The 22,567-nt window shown below is 39.0% G+C and overlaps 1 protein-coding gene across 1 annotated transcript; it reads left to right on the top strand.

Moving 5' to 3' along the window:
- The first annotated feature begins 202 nt into the window (after nucleotides 1-202).
- Nucleotides 203-22,235, top strand: fkbp8 (FKBP prolyl isomerase 8). Its single transcript, XM_057840431.1, has 9 exons — nucleotides 203-361; nucleotides 746-1,006; nucleotides 6,134-6,303; nucleotides 8,557-8,645; nucleotides 9,858-10,078; nucleotides 10,163-10,335; nucleotides 10,414-10,491; nucleotides 17,629-17,763; nucleotides 21,392-22,235. Exons 2-9 carry the CDS (start codon nucleotides 775-777, stop codon nucleotides 21,476-21,478), a joined length of 1,185 nt encoding a protein of 394 aa, XP_057696414.1. The 5' UTR covers nucleotides 203-361; nucleotides 746-774; the 3' UTR covers nucleotides 21,479-22,235.
- The last annotated feature ends 332 nt before the right edge of the window (nucleotides 22,236-22,567 follow it).

Raw genomic sequence — 22,567 nt, 5'->3', positions numbered from 1 at the left:
AGTATTAGAGTAAATTTCAAAATAAGATTTGACACGTTAATAGTCTCCCCGATTGAAAATTTAATGTCACCCAGAGAGTGACATAACAACTTGATGTTATTTTTTACTTGTACTAAGTGGTAATAACCCGATATGACGGTTTAAAAGCGCCTATAAATAAATGTCATGTCTTATTTTGAAATTGTGTCCGGCTGTCATTATTACCGTAATAACGGGTGAGCGCAAAAATAACAGGAAGTAGAGGCTAGTGGCGATATTGCTGCATTCATTTAATTGCGCAGACACTTTAAATAGACTAGAATACCATCGTTATATGAATGAAGTGTTGGGCCATCACCATTAAAGGCGACCGTGTTCGAAGGTAAGAAACCGTGCATTAAGAATATAAAAAAATATATAAAATTAAGTCGTAGAAAATGACTAGTACTAGCATTAGCCATTTAGCTTCCTAGCGCATCGAACCCAAAGCAGCCGTTCACAAGTATCCTTGAAGGGACCGTGAGAGAACTTTCTAGAAACTTCCTAAAACATGAAGAAGACCCAGAAATAACGACGCATTGTGTGCATGATGTAAAGTTACGAGTTATTAATCATCAACAACGTCGCTTATTGACATATTAGGAGGGCAAACGAGTAAGTTTAAAATGATATGAAATTGTGACGAACAGGACCTCGAGTTATGACGTCAAGCTAGGCGGTGTTTATAAGAGTTTGCCTTTAATAAAACGTTTTGAACCCACTTCAGCATCTCCTTCTTATGAGCGGAACATAATTATGGACGCCGTCGATAGTCAGGTCAGTGCGGCGACCTCGGCCAACAAGAGCGGCCAAACGTCGTTGCTTGACAGCGGAGAGGACTTTGAGGTCCTGGATGAGGATGACATTGACGACGACCCGCCTCCCTTGGAGGACGCCGGCGGCGGGGACGGCAAAGACACACGCCAGGCACGCGTCGACGACGAGGCAAACTCTGAAGTAGCATCGTCGGAATGGCTGGATGTCCTGGGTAGGTGCTACTGTTACTAACGTACAGCATGATAGTTTAACCAAGTAGTGTTCCCTCGCACATTCGCGATTTGCTACTCACGATTTTAGGGGCTACTGTTCGTAAGAAATCTAATATTTGCTGATTTTATACAGAAATCTATTATGTATCTGTAAAATATTTCCCAACTCGAGGCAAAATAAGAACAATTATTCCGAAAAAAGTCATTAGAATGGATAAATTGCCCTCATGCTGAAATATATTTTCTGGAGCTATTTCATGGTTGTCAGATCTGAACGGAACACTAAATCGCACTGTAAAACTAGCCCAAATTACAACCTATCGTTCAAAATAAAATGTTTTCCTTCATACTTTAGGTATACATTTGTGTTACTATGAGAGCAAAATAAGTCAATAATGTGGTGGAATCATTGATGTTTTTTTGTTTTTGTTTGTTTCAATAAAATAATAAGTGGTACAGCAGGTGAATGAATGAATAATTGCATATTTATTCATTAGGAAATGTCAAAAGTATGTTTTTTTAACGGAAATCATTGCCTCATGTCAATTTTGACAATATTTCCAGAGCCGATAATGAAGTGCATTCTGGGAAAAGTATTTCTATTGAGATGGGTGTCAAAAGCAGAGGCAAGGGTACTTGTCAGAAGGAAACTATTCGAAAGTCATCAGAATATGCAACAAAACAAAAAAACACTGCAGTGTATCACATAGGCCTGCACAATACTAGTCCTTCCCAAAAAATTAGCATATTGTGATAAAGTTCATTATTTTCTTTAATGTACTGATAAACATTATACTTTCATATATTTTAAATTTATTACACACAACTGAAGTAGTCCAAGCCTTTTATTGTTTTAATATTGATGATTTTGGCAAAAAAGTCAAGAAAAATGAAAAATCCCTATCTCAAAAAATTTGCAAAATGATATCAAGAACGGTGAGCAAAAATCCCAGAACCACATTGGGGGACCTAGTGAATGACCTACAGAGAGCTGGGACCACAGTAACAAAGGCTACTATCAGGAACACAATGCACCGCCAGGGACTCAAATCTTGCACTGCCATACGTGTCCCCCTGCTGAAAAAAGTACACGTCCAGGCCTGTCTGTGGTTTGCTAGAGAGCATTTGGATGATCCAGAAGAGGACTGGGAGAATGTGTTATGGTCAGATGAAACCAAAATAGAACTTTTTGGTAGAAACACAGGTTCTTGTGTTTGGAGGAGAAAGAATACTGAATTGCATCCGAAGAACACCATACCCACTGTGAAGCATGGGGGCGGAAAAATCATGCTTTGGAGCTGTTTTTCTGCAAAGGGACCAGGACGACTGATCTGTGTAAAGGAAAGAATGAATGGGGCCATGTATCGAGAGATTTTGAGTGAAAATCTCCTTCCATCAGCAAGGGCATTAAAGATGAGATGTGGCTGGGTCTTTCAGCATGACAGTGATCCCAAACACACAGCCAGGGCAACAAAGGAGGGGCTTCGTAAGAAGCATTTCAAGGTACTGGAGTGGCCGAGCCAGTCTCCAGAACTCAACCACATAGAAAATCTGTGGAGGGAGTTGAAAGTCCGTGTTGCCCAACGACAGCTTCAAAACAACATTGCTCTAGAGGAGATCTGCATGGTGGAATTGGCCAAAATACCAGCAACAGTGTGTGAAGAGTTACAGAAAACCGTTATTGCCAACAATAGGTACATAACAAAGTATTGAGATGAACTTTTGGTATTCACCAAATACTTATTTTCCACTATGATTTGCAAATAAATTCTTTAAAAATCAAACAATGTGATTTTCCGTTTTTTTTCCCCCATTCTGTCTCTCATGGTTGAGGTTTACCCATGTTGACAATTACAGGCCTCTTTAATATTTTCAAGTGGGAGAACTTGCACAATTAGTTGTTGACTAAATACTTATTTTCCCCACTGTATGTGCATGCGCAATAGTCCTGTCGCAGGACGTGCAATTGTTTTTTAGAACACATAAACTTTTGTTTTGCTTCTCAAAAGCAGCAAGTGCGCAGAGACATGGTCTCCTGGATCCCTTTTACATACATCAATCTTCATAATTCACAGATGAAGCCCCTTAGCCTGGAGTAAACTGTACTAAATGAATACAATGTGATCCTGGCGAGTCAACCAAACTCTTCCCAAACCAAGCTATTCAAGTTTATCTGGTGAAACCTCTTCTAGTTTTAATTTTGCAATATATATCGCAAACCCCCATAAAGTCGCAGTGTCATTTTTTCCAGCATCGTTCAGCCCTAGATTTAACTTTGTTTTTTGGTTGCATTTGACCGTTAACCTACAAATAGTAGAAATAACATGTAGTTCACAGCTCACGCCTTGTGAGGCGCTAAAATGCTAGTTTAGTAGTCTCAGAACTTTCTGTTGAAAGCAAAGATACTGATGTAAGCATTACGGTCGGGATGATCCACTTTTGTCAAGATTCAATCTGTATCCTGATACTTCAACTATGGCAACATATTACCTTTGAAAGTTTATAAAAACACAGAGGCACGTAACTAGATGCCAGTTGACATTTATTCTGGTTTTTTGCCAAGGAAAAACCTGTTGCAGCAACTGTTCCTGTGCAAAATAAAACAAAATCTTTCAAACGCTTCACATTTTATACCGAGTCCCGATCCGATAACAAAAAAAAAGTTAAATCAATAGTTATAAACATGTTCCTGTCCCACTAATTTTTTTTTTTCAAACAATAACTTTGAAAAATACTTGTCTTTATTAAATGCTTCATTGAGTCAGTCCACTCAGATCCATTCACACTGCTTACACACACTCACAATGAGTTGTCACTCACTACCGCAAGTGTTTAAACAAGTTCAACGATGAGGCGTATTTCAAGTATAGCACTCCCAGGCTTCTCTGGCAACATCAAAGCCTCACCGGCTGTCACTCATCGTTAACTTTAACAAGCGAACAGCAGTGAACTGTTGAGAAAGAAAAGCAGCAGGAGGGAGAATGGTGGCATCGGGACATCTCTAGTTTGTTGGCTTGTGGCCAGCGCTGCATTCGCGCAGCATATTAGAAGTATCTAAAGTATCTATACTCATAAAACAGTAGCAATACTCGGATCGTGAAATAAGGGATGGTGATATATCTCGATGTCAGGGAAGTTCAATTTGAACTCCGAGAAAAATATCAAACGATAGCTCAAAATGAGAAAAGAATCAAGCCAAACAAGGATTGTCTGCTTCGAAGACTTTATGTAGCACAAGATATATCGAGGGTACATAAGATGATTCAGCCAGTCTCGGTGACCATGCAGAAGTAAAACATGGATACACAAAACAAGAGTCTTTATGCTCGTTGAAATGGCGTTGCTTATTGTGTAACGACACCTTTTTTCGGAAACACAAGTGAATACCTTTTACGGAAACAAGTGATGATTCCTTCCACAGAAACATAAGTGAAAGTTATTTTTGTCCAACTCTGGTGGTCTTTCACAGAAAAACATAGCTTGTCCTTGAGACAGCCTGTTCTTTTGACGAGATGAGAAACAAACCAGAAAAGGAATCATTCAGGGCATATCACAAAAACAGGAACATAGCACATCATATTTGGGCATATTGTAATACCGTCTACTCTCGTCAAGGCCATAAGAAAGCGCACTCAAAAAGGATATAATGATAGTGTTTTAAGCATGAATAAAATTCTCTCACACTCGAAATGATATTTTTTCTCTGTTCTAGTAAGCATGCAATTAGAAGTGGGAACCTCTTGGTACCTCACGATACGATACGATATGATTTGCAATACAAAGCTCACGATAACGATGACCTGACGATATTGCGATACAACGATTATCAATACATTGGTCAGGCAATCATTCTAGGATATTCTACAACTAATAAACAGAAAAACAAGCTTTTGCTGTTAATTGGAATAAGTTTATCACTAGTAGATGTCCAATCCATTTGAACTGGGAGGGTGGCAGCGAATGAACGGTAGTGGCAGCCAATGCCAGGCAATGAGGTAATTTTGGGCCATTTAAGGTCATTTACCTGTTGATTTTCAGTTACTTCCTGTTGATTTTGGGGTATTTTATGGGTCTATTCCTATTTATTTTGAGTTGCAGAACAGGAGATGACCTGCGAATCATCCAAATGAATAGGCAGTGACTCAAACTCAACAGAAAATCACCCGTAAATGCCCTAAAATGAACAGCAAGTGACCTGTAAATGCCCCGAAAATCGGACAGAATGACTGTGAATGCTCTGGTTTCCAATGAACGAACGTTCCCAGTCTAAATGGATTGGGCGTCGAGCACCGTCAATGCAGCCTTTGAGTTAACTGAGACACTATTATGGTGGAAGATTTTTGTAGCAACTTGTTGGTTCATTTTTATTTTATTTTTTTAGACATTAACACCTTTTCAAAACGATATCCTTTTGGGATACAAAGTATCACGTTGTATCACCATTTTGATATTTTGTCACACCCCTCCCTACATGCAATGGAGCTGGCCTTCAAGGTGTAGAGTCAGACCTACAAGTTCAAGTGTTTAAAATAAATCAAAACGGTTCTTTCTGAAACCAATTTTTCATCAACCCTACCATGTCTTTGAAGATAACCCGATTGGTCAGCAACCTGCCCAATATGGCTACCCTGAAGCCTTTTTAGGGCCCCCTATTTCCAACGTAGTTTTGATGTACACAATTTGGCACAATTACCTCTCTGCAAGTGCTCTCTTCCCTCATCGAGGGTCCTTGAAAACTTCCGCCAATGACTTAGAAAATAAAGAGAGGTAGAGCAATTCAAGCAGCAGATTCTGAACGCCTGTATCATACCTTTGGGTGTACCAAATTTCAGCCTTTCACCCGGGTTTCATTTCCAAGATATTGACCACCAAAAACCCTATAAATTTAATTTCGCAATTGACGAGACCAAAACGTGGCGTGGGGTACGAGTCTAGACTTTTGGATGTGTTCATTTTTCATGTAAAGGTATCTCCAGAATAAATTTGAGGCAAATTGGAGTTGGTCATCTGCAAACATTTTTCAACTTTACCGGTGAGGTCACATGGTTTTAGTTTACAAGGACTTAGGAAGTTGGCTCAGCAGCAACAAATTTGGAAATGTTAATGTTGTACCGGTTTGTCTGTAGGTAATGAGCAACTAAAGAAAAAGGTCCTGGTGGCAGGCCAGGGGCGGGACAGTCGCCCCAAGAAAGGACAGAATGTGACCATTAGTGTCAAAACTTTATTGAAAGATGGAACGCCAGTGCAGGAACAGCCCGAACTCTCCTTCACTCTGGGTGACGGGGATGTTATTCAGGTACTTGATGTCAATGTTATTATGTGAGAATGTTCTGTTCTGTTCATGTTTTCATGACCATTTTTGGAGCGTCTTTCTGGATTTAATGCATTTGTAATTGTACTCATTCTGTCAACATGGGCAAAGAGTACTTACTGTCTCAATCCTAAATATTTACTTTAAAAAAACAACAAGCCGTTCTTAAGTTAGAATACCCTCTAACTCAGAATACCTTCTAACTCTTTTAGAGACGATGGCGGTGGAAATTGACGTCTTGATTGAATCTCTAAAACTGACTATGAATGCTCAATGATGTTGAGGTCTGGGTATTGTGCCGACCATACAAGATGCTCAACCCGATTAGAATGTTCCTCATGCCAATCTTTAACAATTATGTTCCATGATTATGATGCCAAAATAGGAGGCGTTTCCATTATTTTGTTCAACCCCTGTATTTGCCTAGTGGTTTCATTTACAGCAGCCGAAAAGCATGATGGTAATGAAAACACGCCACTAGAGCTAAAAAGGAATACTCGAGTAACTCGAGTTTAAAAACTGATCCGAGTAATTTTATTCACCTCGAGGAATCGTTTAATTTTGCCAGCTCTAAGCATCACGTTTTGCCCGGACTACTTTTAACGCGGGACGAAGCGCTGACGTCAAGTGCGTAGAAGAAGAAGCAATAAAAAAATAATTTTAAAAAAACTTACCGCAGCCAACAGCCGCTACAAAATACGCCGACGTTGCTAAAAACTACGCCCGCAGGATGCTAGTGTGGTAGCAGGTAGTGTCCGATGCGTCTCATAGATGTCGCATGCATTTAGGACTAGATGCGAAATGACAGACTCGGCCGCGTATGGGCAGCGTTAGTAAACAGCCGCCATCTTTAAGCAGTAGACTTCTCATCGCTAATAAATATAACGTTACTGTCACTCGGCCACGTAACGTTAGCCCTTCGGAGGGCTAGGTTTGTATTGATTATGACCACTGTCAATGCGTGGCTAATGTGACTTACATACAGGCTTTATTTAATCTGTAAAAACACAGCGATGTACAGTGATGAGGGTGTAAAATTAAAACATAATAAAGTTAACTGTCAGTTTTAGCTCAGTAGTCATTGCTGAATAAAACACCCAAGTAGCACTGATCCCTAATGTGCTCCAATACAGCAGGTATCATACATTTATTTTGAACACTGCAAAAACTCAAAATCCTCTCAGTACTTATAGTTTAGACTAACTTAAAACTTAAATAGAACTTAAAATAGCTTGACACAAATGGAAATTAAATTGAAACACATGGGAAAAACACGTAGCTTTCAAGTGATGTGTGTTATCAAGCGTAATTACATTTTTAGGTAAGGAATATGTTGTTGTTTTTTTAGAAGATCTAGAAGTTTTTTTGAGTGAAAGCAGTGATTTTTTTTTTTTCTAGTCACATCTTAGATGCAATTGCTGGCTGTTTTCAACAATGTACATCGAAAATAAAGACATTGTTTGACTAAAAATGGTTGAATATTGGATTAAATGTCTTTTTTTTCTCAAGCATATTTATAATTGCTCTTTACCTAAAAAAAAATGTTTTATCCGATTACTCGATTAATTGATAGAATTTTCAGTCGATTACTCGATTACTAAAATATTTGATAGCTGCAGCCCTACACGCGACTACAGGATTGGATCTAATCTTGTCACCAAATCTGATACTGTCCGATAGTCCAAAAATGTCCGTGTCGGGCGCCAGTACTGTGTATCGTTTCGGGACATAACTAATTTTGACCTCAAATTATATCTTCTGACTAATAAAAACAAAAGTGCGAACCACTCTTTTTCATTTAGATTTCACTTGGACTCTTCTTGCACTCTGACAAAACATTGTCATATTTCAAAATAAAACGGTCTCTTCTCCTTTCCATTTTTAAAAAATTTTGAACAAAAAAGGTCTGATTCCATTCTATTTTGACAAAAATTATGAACACATTTTCAGCATTTTTTTTGTAACAAATATTGTCTTTTCCATTTTGTCCCAAAAATGGTTTTACTGTTTACTTCCATTTTGATAAAGATAAAAAAAAATAAAACATACTAAACTCGAATCCCGCTCCAACTTCCCACTTAGCGAGGGCATAAAATGTTATAATTTTCTATATTTGCTCTAGTTTCTTTATTTCTAAATTACATCTACTATCACCTACCGCTAGGTGGAGCCACCGCACTATTATAAAATGAACGCATGAGGCTGTACATTGTTTTGACATTTTGTTAATTCTTTTAGGCACTGGATCTGGCGGTACTGCTCATGGAAATGGGCGAGAAGGCCCTCATCCAAACTGCAGCCAAATATGCATATGGTACTCGAGGAAGGTAATGACAGTATTTTAATTTGGCTAATAAAATACATAGCATAAAACACTTCTGTTGGTTTAACGTCATTTCCATTTAAATTAGACACACTCAGGTAGAGAGATTGTCGGTGCCAGGATTAGCAATAAGGTAGCATAAAATAGGATGTCAACATGTCTAGTGCTGCAACGATTAATCGATTAATGCTAGTAATTCGATTAGAAAAAAACTTAGAACCAAATTTTGCTGCTTTGAGTATTCGTTTAATAAGAGTAGCGTTGTAATGATTTGTTTTGAAAGAAACGGTGAATATAATAATACTCATAACTCATTCAATTCATAACTCATTTAATATGGTTGAATCAAGCAGCTCCCTGTTAAGATCAAACTAAGTTTTTGTTTGAGCTAATATATTTTTGTAGTTTAGTGTATCGGTATATTTAGCTGCTTTTTTGTGGGAATGTGTTCGAAGGAGCATTGTATAAAAATAAAAATAAAAAGTTTGCATTTTATAGCATTGAAGCTAGCGGACTTTTGCCATGCAAGTTAGCCAATTGATCATTTGTCGTAATTCGATCCTCATTTATTTATTTTATTCAGTTTGAGGCTAAGCTCAGGTATTTAGTTTTAAATTAAAGTTTAACTCTGCATAGTTTGAAGAAATACTTGGGTATTTTTTTTGTATTTGCATTTAATGCTCTTTTGAAAGCTGCGATTGGCTGGCAACCAATTCAGGGTGTCCCCTGCCTACTGCCCGAAGTTAGCTGGGATAGGCTCCAGCACCTCCGCGACCCTCGTGAGGAATAAGCGGCATGGAAAATGAATGAATGAATGAATGCTCTTTTGAAAGTGCATTTTAAGCAAGCCTTTGTTTTACATCTCCTAAAATTGATTCTGCAACGCATTAAATGTTCCTAATCCGATTACTGTACTCAACTATTCAAACTAACTAGTTGATAGATTAAGCGACTACAAAAATAATAGTCGCTGCAGCCCTAAACATATCCACACTTACATGTGATTCATTTAATACTGGGTTCTACACCTCACCCTTCCCGTTCGCTTCTTTTTCGTAATGAATAGAACATATGAACGACAACAATGGGAGTATATCAAACTCCCATGTGATACATTAAAACTGTTTAGACCATAAGGACACCGATTCCTATTCTCCATGTCTAAGCAGCTGAATAGGAAAGGTTTTTAAAACAAAACAAAAAATGACTTTTACAGCTGTGAACCAGAGGTGCCTCCTGATGCTGATTTGTCTATGGAAGTGGAGCTGAAGCGAGCCTGCGATGCAGCAGACTTAGAGCTGCTTCCACCACCAGAAAAGATTGCACTGGCCAGTGGAAAGAGAGAAACGGGTAACGGCCATTATCAACGTGGCGACTACGCATTCGCCATCAACTCGTACGGCATAGCCCTGCAGATAACCGAGTCAAGCTCCAAAGGTAGCAGGACAAGTTGGTCTTCACCCCTGTTTAAAAAAAAATATATATATATATATATATCACCCTTTTCGATTATTTCAACAGTGGACATAAGTCCAGAGGAGGAAAACCAATTGATAGACGTCAAAGTGAAGTGTCTGAACAACATGGCGGCGGCGCAGCTCAAGCTGGACCACTACGAGGCTGCTTTGAAGTCATGCACTGCCGCTCTTGATCACCAGCCAAATAATATCAAAGCGCTCTTCCGTATGGGAAAGGTACATCCTTCGCATGCTTTCACTTATCATGTTTGTCATTATTTCAACTGACTGGACAATACTGTGGTTTCATTCCAGGTGCTGGCCCTGCAAGGTGAATACGGAGAAGCCAGTCAAACTTTGAGGAAGGCACTGAAACTAGAACCAAGCAACAAGGTAACGCGAAAGTTACACTTGCGTTCAAAGGTTTTGAGACACAGTTCGTCTTTCATTAATGGACCAGCAGTATATAAGCAGTAGAGGTGTGCGAAATTTCCGATTCTTAGATTATTCGCGATTCAGCCGTGGAAGATTCGAGAACGATTCACGAACATCCAAATTCCGATTATTGAAATATGTCAAGTAAAGCGGAAGTAAAACACACAGCACGCCGCGCGGTCTTCAGGACGCAATGAGGAACGGAGCAAGAGTAGCTAAACATCATGCTTGTCATTACCCGGCCCCTCGGGTAATGCCAATGCTCAACTCACGGCTCTAGCTCAACTCATGCCGCGAGATAAAAAAACAACAACATACCTGACTGCTGCCGACAGCTGCTACAAAGTACGTCCACATAATGTTAAGTTAGATATAGACATGTGCCGGTTACCGGTTTCACGGTTTACCGTGGTGTGAAAACGTCACGGTTTCAAAACCACTAAAATTTTCCGTCATACCTTAGTACGGTATTCGCTATTTTTCATGTGCCAAAATGCAGCCGAAGTGGCTTGGTGCTGCAGCGCTCACCCTTCCCGTTTGTTGCCGTGAGTGTCAGTGACGCTATTCAACAGCCAGCAAACCCAAAAACACACCCTCCAAACACAAGGCGTACTTTTCTTCAATTTATTGAGCTCTCAAATCGTGGTGAAATATACAAATGAATACATTTAAAACGTTATACAACTGTATTTTTCCACATGTGAGTAGGTTCAACAGGATAGCAGTAGCACCATGAAAAAGGTCGCCAAAAACAAAACATACATTTTCCTTTCAAATTCAATATACAAACTAACTAAAACTTACAAAGACGAATGTTAGCCTAGGCTAAGCTGGGAGAGCAGCTTGGTCGACGTTTTATGTCTCACAGCCGCTGAGTGAGAAACAAGCTTGAATGACGGGGGGAGGGAAAAAAAGGATCGCGTCAAAGATCGCTAATTGCTAAAGGAGGTCTCACTCCTCACTTTTTGTTTTAGATGAAACCTTGAAACCTCAACAATATTTACATTTTAACTAACTTATAAAACTAGCTTATACATTTTTAACTAACTTATTAACTTATGAATTCTTTGTTCTTTTAAACACAAAGGCATGACATCATGTAGAAGAGAGTTGACACAGTGGCTGAAAATGGCGAAACTTCAGCTTCTCCCCCTCAAAAAAATCATACAGTATATATTTTTAATTTTATTTAGAAGTGTTCTTACTTTTTTATAGCAATTATTTTGTTCTTGCTCTATTATTGAGCAACTTGAGCTCTGGCTGTGGGTATAGTCTAGGTTCTATTTATTTTAATTTTATATCAAATATTTGTTATTCTTTGTTAATTTATTTATTTTCACATTATTTTCACATTATATTCATGTTCCAATTTGCAAATATGTTCTGAAAAAAAAACCTGTTCAATGGAAAAAAAGTTTGTTTTTTTTTTTTAAACCCATACATCTCAAAATTTTGGAGCTATAATTGCAATACCGTGATACCGTGAAACCGCGGTATTTTTGCTCACGGTTATCGTACCGTCAAAATCTCATACCGGCACATGCCTAGTTAGATATCATATTTACATAGGACTAGATGCAAAATAGACTCTGTGGCGATAGCAGCACATGTACAGAAAGCTAGATGCGGGCTTTAGTAAACGGCCGCCATCTTAAAGCAGTAGACTTCCCTGCGAGGCTGTTGTAGCGAACCTTCCAAGCGAACCTAATTAACTTTTTATGTAAAATACTCCTAAATCGGTAAAATATCGACTTGAATTTATCTTTAAAATAGTTTTAAAACTTTCACGTCGAAAGTAGACAAAAGGGAAATTATGGAATAACAGGAGCAATTTTAACAACTTTAACGGTTGATTCACAACATTAAATTAATTGAATGTAGTTTAAAGCTGCTGATACAGAATGGGGATTTGATTATATTATTTATTGTTTTTAACTGTTAACTTGATACTGAAATAGTCGTTTATTTAAGCCTGCGAGGCTTTTTTTTTTTTTTTTACAGTTTTTATAACTAATGTACAAAACATTAGCAGCTAATAGCGGGGTGTCATCAATAATCGATTTATAATTGAATCGTAGCCTCTGAATCGTAATCGAATCATTAGGTGCCCAAAGATTCCCACCTCTACTAAGCAGTATACTACTTGCGCTGGGTTGTTGGGGCCAAGGTTTATTAAATCGAAACATAAGAAACTTGAAATCGGCTTCCCCGTTGTATTTTTTATTTTTTTTTTTCATGTATGCTGGATGGATTTATTGAGCAGTATGGCCCGGCGTTGTTCGGGAAAAAGTGAAAATTTGCGTTTTCTATGCTAGTTTTGTGAGTTTCAAATTAATATTCTGCACACAATGGAGGCCCACAGAGATCCAACCTATCCAAGAACACTCCCAGACACATAAAGTACAACTGTAAAATTTTGTCAAAATCCACCCAGCCGTTTCGGCGTCCATAAAGCGCGAACACACGGACAGTCACAAAGACAAACTCGCCTTTATAGAGATTCCGTTATCCAGTTGAAATTAGTCCTTTATTCATATTCAGGAAAATTGTGCTTTTTTTTTTTTTCTTTTAATCCACCGTCATGTTGTGGAGTACTCAAAGCCACAACGTATCATCACAGCACATTTAAATTTTTACATGAAACTGTAAAGTTTGAAAGAGAACTGCAACATTTTGCCCAATAGACAGTGTTGTCGCCTCCACAAACAGGGATTTTGAATGAATGAATGAAATATTTGTCTTTATCATCGGTATCATTTTTTCTATGCTAATTTAGTTTTGAACTTTCCGTAATGAATAGAGGCCCACAGAAACCAAACCCATGTAAGAACACTCCCAGACACATAAAGTATAACTTAAAATGACCAAAAATTCGGCGCCGAAAACTATCGGACGCTAAAAATGCAAAACCTATTTTGAAGACCCAAAGTTAACCGCCGGATAGTGTGAAGAACCTTAAGCTAGGTTCAGACCGCAGGTCTTAATGCACAATTCCGATTCTTCGTCATATCTGTTCTTTTGGCATGCCTGTTCAAACTGCCTCTTTCCATTGAACCCGTTTAAGTATTACGCATGCGCACAAACTCGTATCCAACATGCCCTGAGCAAACTGCCCCCCATGTGCAAATGTAACAAAACAAATGACTTCACATGCTGACCCTACATTATTTTAGGGTGACCCTATTTGGATTCTCAAAGAGAGGACACAAATAACAGATATAAATAATCCCCATTTATTTTTATATTAAAAAATTATATGTATTGATAGAACGCATGCACGCATTATGCATGACGCACAGACATATGGTCAGGTTGCCCCAACTCTCGCCCATGGAAGCTATATTGAAGCAAAAAGCTCAATTGGCGCACAGAAAGAAAGCCGCGCATACTGAGGCATATCCTTTTTTTCCCCCTCCTTTTTTTATTTGTTAAAGACTGTGGTCAAGCCCGCCTCCTGCCTAAAAACCGAGTTAAAGCTAGGCGCTAACGGTAATGCACAGCTCCATCGCATTCGTCCTCCCTGCCTCTCTCACGCTTTGCAGACATAATTGCTGCATGAATTCCAAATTGGGAGACTTGAGAATATAGATTGTTGTGCATTTTCAAAAATTGGACCCAAATCAAATTTAAAACCGCATATGAAAGCCTACATGTCCGCGGTTTGGAAAATATTTCCAAACCACTGTGAGCCAGTAGTGTTGGCGAGACAGCGTCAGCCAACGTGTTGGTTCTCACTGTATTTTGATGACATAATGACAAAAGGGCTAAGGTTCTTCTTTTGGCGCTTGGAAATTGGACTTAAATTCTAATTGGAGTATTTGTAGTCAAGAAAGAAAAGAAAAGACCTTTCATGTGCATCCCAGTGGAAAGAATCATGTTTAATGACTTGGCGAAGAAAAAATAGAATTCTTCTACTGTGTAATAGTGGAGAAAATGTAAATAAAAGCCAGTATTTCCAGATAGTGGCTGCCCCACAAGTGGTCAAACATTTTATTAATACTGGTACTTTTTAACCCAATTGAATGCGAGAATCCCAGATTGCCAGTCTTTCCTTGTGACATAATTGAAGCTTGGAATGTCTCAATCTCATCTTTTTGCTTGTGAGTCCGAGTCATCTGATTTTAAGTTTCTTAAAAAACCCAAATCTGCCCCCAAAAATCCAATTTCCCTCCGTTTGAAACAGCCATGAGGTGAACACAAGTTTATATTAAGTCGTGTATGAACTGTGTAGCTTTCACAAATCAACTCAAGGTAATTTTTTTCCCTTGAATTTGCTGTAGAATGATAGTGTATGCCAAAAAAAAGGCTAGTATCGCCACTTTAACTACCACCATTTTCCATTGAAGAGCCACTAGATGGCATTACAAGGCCAACTATTATATCCCACAGCCTGTGCTGCTGATTCATCATTTCAGAGGATCTGCTTTCAAGTGGCTTTAAATAGTTTTCGCCTTGCACGCTGTGCCATCTCGTGCCTCCTGTTCTTCCGCTCCCACAGATGGACATACAAGGTTCTGTGGCTGTGTGGGATTCAGGGCTTGAATGCACCCCACACAGTCCTACGCCAGTCTGTCCAACACTGCTCGGCTTAGTCATATTTTCATTCAATAATTCAAATGTATATTGATATTAATGCTAGTATGTACTTGTATGGGTTAGATTGACTTATTTATTTTACTGAGTAGTCTTTAACGTACTGGAACTAAATATTTTTCTCCAACATAATAATATGTTTACATGTTGAAACATTCATTAGCATGATTACCGTAATTTTCAGACTAACACGCTACTTTTTTTCCCTCTGCTTTGAACTCTGCGGCTAACCGTGCAGTGCGTTTTTTTTTTTTTTTTTTTTAATATGTATAATATTAATATAATAATAAAACAAAAACGAGTGTCGTAAGACAGAAGGACAGTTCTTATTTTTGCAGCACTTGTACCGACCAGCATGACTGAGATCATGTCTAATGCTACCGGGCAGCATTAGCTCCTCTGCTATTGTGTTTTTTTTAGCACTAAGCACCTCTGTATGCCACTTTGTATGATGCTCGCTAGTTTACTGATGTTGCACTCACAAAGCGGGACGATTGTTGGCAATATCCGGCACATTTTTGCAAAAAAAAAAAAAAAAAAAAATTCAAGCAACCTATCAATGTGATTGGGGTTTAACGTCTTTAAGTAACGTCTTATTTGATTTCGCTTCATGCTGTCCGCTGCAGATATTTATGGACACAGTAAACATACCGGTCTTTCCTTGTCTCCCACTGTATTGACTCATTCACTCCCAGCCATTTTCACCGGTGCAACCCCCTTTGCTCCTGGCTGTTTTACTGGATTTTGACTGATTTTGCAAGGCCCACAGAAAATTCCGTTCTATTGCTATATAAACATGGAACCCACCAAAAGAAAGATTACTCTCTTCTTTCAGCAGGAAAAGTTGGTTCATATCTTTTTGCATTCTTTTCAAATTAGCATTAGAAAATAGCTTAGTTTGAGCAATTTTCCAATTTCTGATGAAAAAACTGAGAAATTGAGCTTTTTGTAAACACATACATTTCAAACATAACTTTGACTTTAACACAGCTATTTTTTGCTGTAGTTACATCCCAAACATCTGGATAATATTTTCCTTTTACAAAATAACATAAAGAACGAGACAAAAAGAGCTTTTGATAGAAAAGTAACAATTTTTCTACACATAACTAACTTAGAAATGACGCTGTTGTGGCCGCGGCAGCCGGGATAAACTTTTCCCTCATCGCCGCCTGTCTCATAAAGATGAATTTTTTGAGTCTTTCTTTTGTGATGACCACTGCCTCGTGGCGGAGTTCGCCTGGAGAACTTGTGTTTCTGGGGGGAACTGGTTTGGCCGTGCGCGTTACCGGCTGAGTCGCGGGACACTGGAGGGAGCGAGGGACGCGAGCGGCCGAGCACGGCGACCCGGGCTCTGCTCGTCAAGCAACACGGACTTAACGGCATCGTCCGCTGCACTGGTGGTCCCGGTCATTCTGCTCGGTCGTCCAGCGCCTGGCAACCCGGGCGTCCTCCCGGTTCTGCTCGGTCGTCCGCCGCCTGGCATCCTGGATGTCCATTCGGTCGTCTTCCGCGGCCCGGCAGTTCGTTCCCTCTAATCGGGTTGTGGGTCTTACCAAATGCGCTACTCCCCTCCAGTGGCCAGTTTTATTGCTTTAAAATGGATTTTCGTAAAAACGTAAAAGACTTATAAATACGTCTTTGGGACACTGAATCAATTAAAAATAGAATGTATTTCTACGTTTTTGGGAGCAAATAAATTCAAAGTTAAACCAAACACTACGCTTTGTCATATTTCCTCGTCTTAGCTTTCAGGAGACTTTATATATCCTGCTCTTTGCTGTGTGCTCTTGTTTAATGCAAAAATACTGCGCACACTCTGGAAATGAGAGTACCACTGCCACTCACTGAGTGGATGTGCAATTTCACGTTATTGTAGTATGGCAAAAAAGTATGATCCGCGAGGTCACAGTGCCCTTCCCCCGTGTCGCTTTGCGCCCCACTATTTGAGAAGTACTGAGATAAAGTGATTTGCACTTATCACTTTTTTTGTTTCTAGTAATATAAAAAATGCTGGATGTGTTACTGTGAAAGTACACTTGCAGCAATATCCTGCTTTCACAGTGTAAAGGGCAAAACTTGATAAAAGCCAGGTAGCCAAGGGCTCAGTTGCAGCAATTTTGCACCATCTCATTGTTGAAGAAGTTAATTTTATTGCAACAAGACTACAAACTCTCTAACTGTAATTGTGCGCATTGATGAATGTCCTGCCACGATAATTGGTAAATAATAACAAATAATTATCAGCTGTTTGGCACACAGTGTTTGTGTCAGCTGCATGTGATGAATGATCCTCATTATTATTTTTTTAATGAGTGGCCTATGAGAATGTCAGGCTTTAGTGTCATTCATTTGTGAGTCACTGAGAAAACGTCTTTCCACCTTCCCTTTGATGTTCATCATTCCTAAACTACCTGAGTGTTAATGTCAGGCTTTTGTCTTATTGAAGCATTTCCCCCCCGTACTGCTATTGGCTCATTTGTAACCATTGTGTCTCTGTAGACGATCCACGCAGAGCTATCCAAACTGGTCAAGAAACATTCTGAGCAAAGAGGTGCGGAGCAGGCAATGTACAAGAAGATGCTGGGTAACCCCGCCCCCAGCGACCCGCACAAACGTTGGCCCAAAGAGTCATGGGTGAGTCACTCTTGTATGTCACCACAGCTGAGGATGTCCAAACTGTATTCTTTCATGGCGCAAGACATCAGCCTGAAAAATACAGGAGTTAAATTACCCTGCAGGTAGTCCCCGGGTTACAACTAAGCTCGTCGCGATAACAAATTTTAGCGTGCGATAATTTATCTCATAAATTATTGCGATATGCGATTTTATTGCACCCCCCCGCCCCCAGTTTTTTTTTAAAAAACAATTTACAATAACACAGTGAGACTACAGTATTTATTAATAGATCAAGTACACCCATTTAAACGTGATAAATTTTTACTCTTAAATTCAAAAATACTTTTTAAGAAATCACAAAACAATGTACTATGCCTCTTTTAAGTAAAAGACAACAGTATTAATACCACACAGAAACACAGAATAAATATCTTTTTCAAGAAAAAAATAAAATTGCTTTTAATAACTTAGCATTTAAGCAAATGAAAAATTTTCCCCTCATAGCTTCTGCTATGGTGTTCCATGTGTAATATTCTTATTGGATGTTTTCCGAGGCGACCTGAAGCGCACGCAACGGTGATGTTGTTTTGTTCATGTGACGCGGCAGTGAGAGAGTGTGTCTCTCCACACAGCCTGCCGAGAGCCACGGGTTGAGGAAGTGTTGTTAGCGCCGTGTGTTAATAAAAAACAAAGTTGTCAGCACGTCGTGTGTTTGATATCATTGCCAGAAAAACACACATAATAGGACACCATACAGCTTCCTTTTTAATGTTGTCCTTATAACGATGATCTGCAGATTCACAAATCACTTTGTGACTTTCTACCTCCATGATAAAATGCCGAGTTATACTTCCGCGTCAGACCTACGCCGTCAAGGAAGAACCGATTTACGACCCTACGCCGTAGCCTGACGCGTGCCTCTCGAATTTTCTAAACTTCGCGTCCCGTAGACGTGTATGACGTGGCGAAAACTGACTGTGATTGGTCCGCTCAGACTGTTGTTTCCGGTTTAGCGCCAAATCATTACCATACATACAACATACCATTGTAGAATAGAATCAAACATTATTTTCTACACGCAAAAATGGACCAAGCCGACGGGAGTATCATCGAAGAGCAAGTCTCGTCAAGACATTATTGTGATTGCCGAATGGGAAGGTCGGCGATTGGAAAAAAAAAAAAAAAAAAAAAAAATGGAAGAACCACCGAGACGTGTGTTCGGAATCGAGTGGCCACAAGAAGCAGTGACCCAGTCGGCAAAAAACTGCCGACTTTTTATCACTTTATGTCGTATTTTTGGTTGGTGCACTTCATCATTTATTGTGTACATATGTTTGCTCTGAGTCTGTGACTTGTTTACGTGTCACACTTCAAGTATATGAAGAATAAAGCACAGATTTGGTGTCAAAAGAGTTGTTTTGATCTTTAATTTTCAATAACACAGTTGACACACGATACATCATCACTGATTGAGAGTGCCTCGGTGCTATTTATGATAACGTTAAAATCAAGGCTCCCAACGCAGTTTGGGAAGTTCCATAGACGCCAGAAATCTGCTATGGCTTCCCACTGGCTGGTTGTAGGACACGGCAAACAAATCGGGCTGGAGGGCTTTGCAGACCTTGAACGCAGTGTTTGACGCCAGTTTGAAGCTAGCCGCCACAGCTAGCTCTCTCCACCCGAGTCTAAAACTCTCTATGCGGCATCAAAAGTCGGCCAGACCGCCTCAAAACAGTCTTCTGCATCGCCTGCCCCTCAACGTTTGTATGTTCAATATTTATTCAGTGTTGATGAGTAGAATATTTACTTTCAAGAGTTCCATCTTGCATTGTTTATTTTTTCTCCGACTAGCGGAAATCAACAAGCATGCCCCAAAACCGTACAAACATAACGCCACATCCCTCTAGTGGCTTGGCGGTGAATTACAGAGCAACGCGTTCCCTCACCGCAGAACTATCGAATGTCGAATGACGCCGTAGTCGCTGCGCCGTCACCGCAACGCGGGAGTATAACTCAGACTTGAAGCGTTCTTTGTCCATGTTCGCTGGTTAAACCGTGAATGACCAACTAGGCTGTTGACTCCAGGCCTGGCTCCGCCCGTTTTGACGGATGCATCTCCGGCAAAAATAAAAAATAGCCTAAACCATCCGAAGGGCTCCGGCACGCCGGAGATGAACCGCAGTCAATCCGGAGCACTGACGCAGCCGGTATACGCTAACTGATACTTGCTAATCATTTGTGTGGATTGTTATTGCTGTAAGAGCAGCTAGTTATAAATGCAAATTTGAATCACTGTTATTGAAGATTAAACTGATTTAATTTCATTTTTATTTTAGTTTCATTCTGAAAGTTTTGATGTCATTCGCAGCTGAATAAAGTCAACAAACCACACGGACATCTGACATCATCATTTCAGAGTTTAGCTCGCTGTCTAGCTTGGACTTAGCTCCAACGTCTTGGCGAGGACAGTACAGTGACTTATAATACATGTTTTTGTATAGTTATTTTAAAATTTAGAGGGTATTTAGGGGTATTTAAAGGATTGATTCCAAGGAAATTCGGGTTACTTCGCCAGCGTAGGAACAAAACTTGTTCGAAACCCGGGGACTACCTGTAGTTAACTTTTTGTAACTGTGAACTTTATATGGTAACTCAAATGTAAATTACACAAATATATATATATTTTAAAATGTGTTTTATTTCAACATATCAGAATTTTATGAATGAATTCTCTTGATGAAATAATTGTAGATATATCTTGACATAAGATCTTTGCACAATTTTCTGAGTAAAAATTCACATCTGTTAATAAAGATAAACTTTTTCCTTTCGAGAGAAGCTTAACAAAATCAATGTATTGTTAGAGTTGTCCGATAATTACTTTTAATAATAACCAATAACCAGATATTGACCAACGCCAAAAATCCGATACCAATATCAAACCGATACTAATATATTCGGTCGTGGACATATTATGGCTAGTTATATTGCTATATTGCTATGCTCACATAACAAATACCAAGCATCTTGGTTTGGAGACATCTAATGGTCAAAAAGCAGAACTGGTGTGACCAGCCCTTGTACAAAGGCAGAAGACTTCTACATTCACTTAATGATGTCAATATTATCCGATATCATTTTAAAATGGTTTTATCGGCTGATATTATCAGCTACCCGATAATATGGAGTAACACTAGTATTCATATTTAAAGATATGATTTGTGATGCACAATTGACTGCTTTAGTCATCTTGAAAAATTCATCTTGTGAAAAGTTAACCACATCCATTGAAAAATTAGTGATTAACTTCCATTTGTTCATTTTTACCATCAGTTGAGTTAATCACCTTTCATGTTATTAACTGTAAGTTAGTTAAGTAACCGCCGAGTTATTAAATCAAGTTTATTAACTGTGTCAACTCTACCCCGCACAAATGAACAATCCGTGCTGGGACAAAAATGCAAGTAATCACAAATCAACATTGTACTGTATTGCAAAAAAAGTGTCCAAAATTTGCAAATAGGATTTTTTTGGTACCAATTACTAAGGAAGCCAAAAAACCTCACATTTCGAATCGTATTTCAATTGTGTGAGCAACATCATCATTCTCTTGTCTCATGTCTTCCACCCCTTTTTTTTCCTCCAGGGTCTCAGCTGGAAGTGGTTATTCGGTGCCACGGCAGTCGCTATCGGCGGCGTGGCCTTATCGGTGGTCTTGGCTGCCAGAAACTGAAGCAAAACTTTTTTTTTGTCGACTTGTGAATGGACCAAGAACGAAGCACATCTGGCAAAATGGACATGTCAGATGCATTTTATGAATTGGAACAGAAATTAGTTCATGGAAAATTTGTATTCATACCTGTATTCAAATCTTCACAATTAGAATATATTTACTGGTAGTCACCCCTTTTAGCTAGCTGCTGCCATGTTCCGATTCAAAGCAAATGGGGCCTTTTTAAGATACAGTTCTATAAAACCACTCTTCTGCTTAATCCACAAATGTTCACAATATATCATGCATTGAACCCTTGCATATTTAGAACATAAAAATGTAAGCAACACTCCAAGATCATTGGAATGCGGCAAAACAGTCCTACCTCTCTTTTGTCATCGTCCAGGACGCGAGCTAAGTATGTTTGGTATGGTACGCATTTAATTACAAGTTCCAATTGATCATTATTGCCGTGACGACGAGGGCGTAGTGCAATTTTGACAATGCAAAAAGGAAGCCTTTTATTTTGGAGAGTTTTGTCCCCTATACCTCAGGTTTTGATGATTGAAGACCAAATGTTGATGAGTCCAATGTGACGAGTGGAGCATGTGACACACTGTTTCCTCCTTAGTGTTAATTTATTCTGGCATCATTGCGTTTTTCTTTGTAGTAAATGACCATATTTAAAAAATGCCAATAACAGTTTGTGACAAAAGTTTTTGTTCATTTTATATTCATTAGAATAAATGCTGTTATTATGTCATCATACCTGTGTTCTGGCTTATTTTGGCACTCTGATAAACACATGGATGTACTACAATCAACATGTTTTTACATGATAGTGATGCTATAGATTTGATACGTGAAGACACTTTATATATTATATATTTGTATTTATATTTATACATCATGTAAAAACATAGGTTTCCCTGTAATGCAGGAATCTCATTTGGGCCATTTGGTTAAATCATTCACTGACATTGACAGCAATAGATATCCATTTTGAGATGGCTTGCATTAAAACATCCTGTTTCAGTGCCATTGACTGAAATAGACGTCCAGTCCATGTTGACAGGGAGGGAACAATCACTGCTGGGCTTTCACAATCAA

Source organism: Corythoichthys intestinalis, chromosome 7 (genome assembly GCF_030265065.1).
Source record: "Corythoichthys intestinalis isolate RoL2023-P3 chromosome 7, ASM3026506v1, whole genome shotgun sequence".
NCBI classification, from domain to species: Eukaryota; Metazoa; Chordata; class Actinopteri; order Syngnathiformes; family Syngnathidae; genus Corythoichthys; species Corythoichthys intestinalis.
This window is presented reverse-complemented; position numbering and strand designations above follow the sequence as displayed.

Bases quoted from the DNA above. Each gene is read 5' to 3' on its own strand.
- fkbp8 (XM_057840431.1), top strand. From the start codon at position 775: ATGGACGCCGTCGATAGTCAGGTCAGTGCGGCGACCTCGGCCAACAAG. The intron at 6,304-8,556 runs GTACTTGATGTC...TAATTCTTTTAG, and splicing joins GTGACGGGGATGTTATTCAG to GCACTGGATCTGGCGGTACT. The intron at 8,646-9,857 runs GTAATGACAGTA...TGACTTTTACAG, and splicing joins GCATATGGTACTCGAGGAAG to CTGTGAACCAGAGGTGCCTC.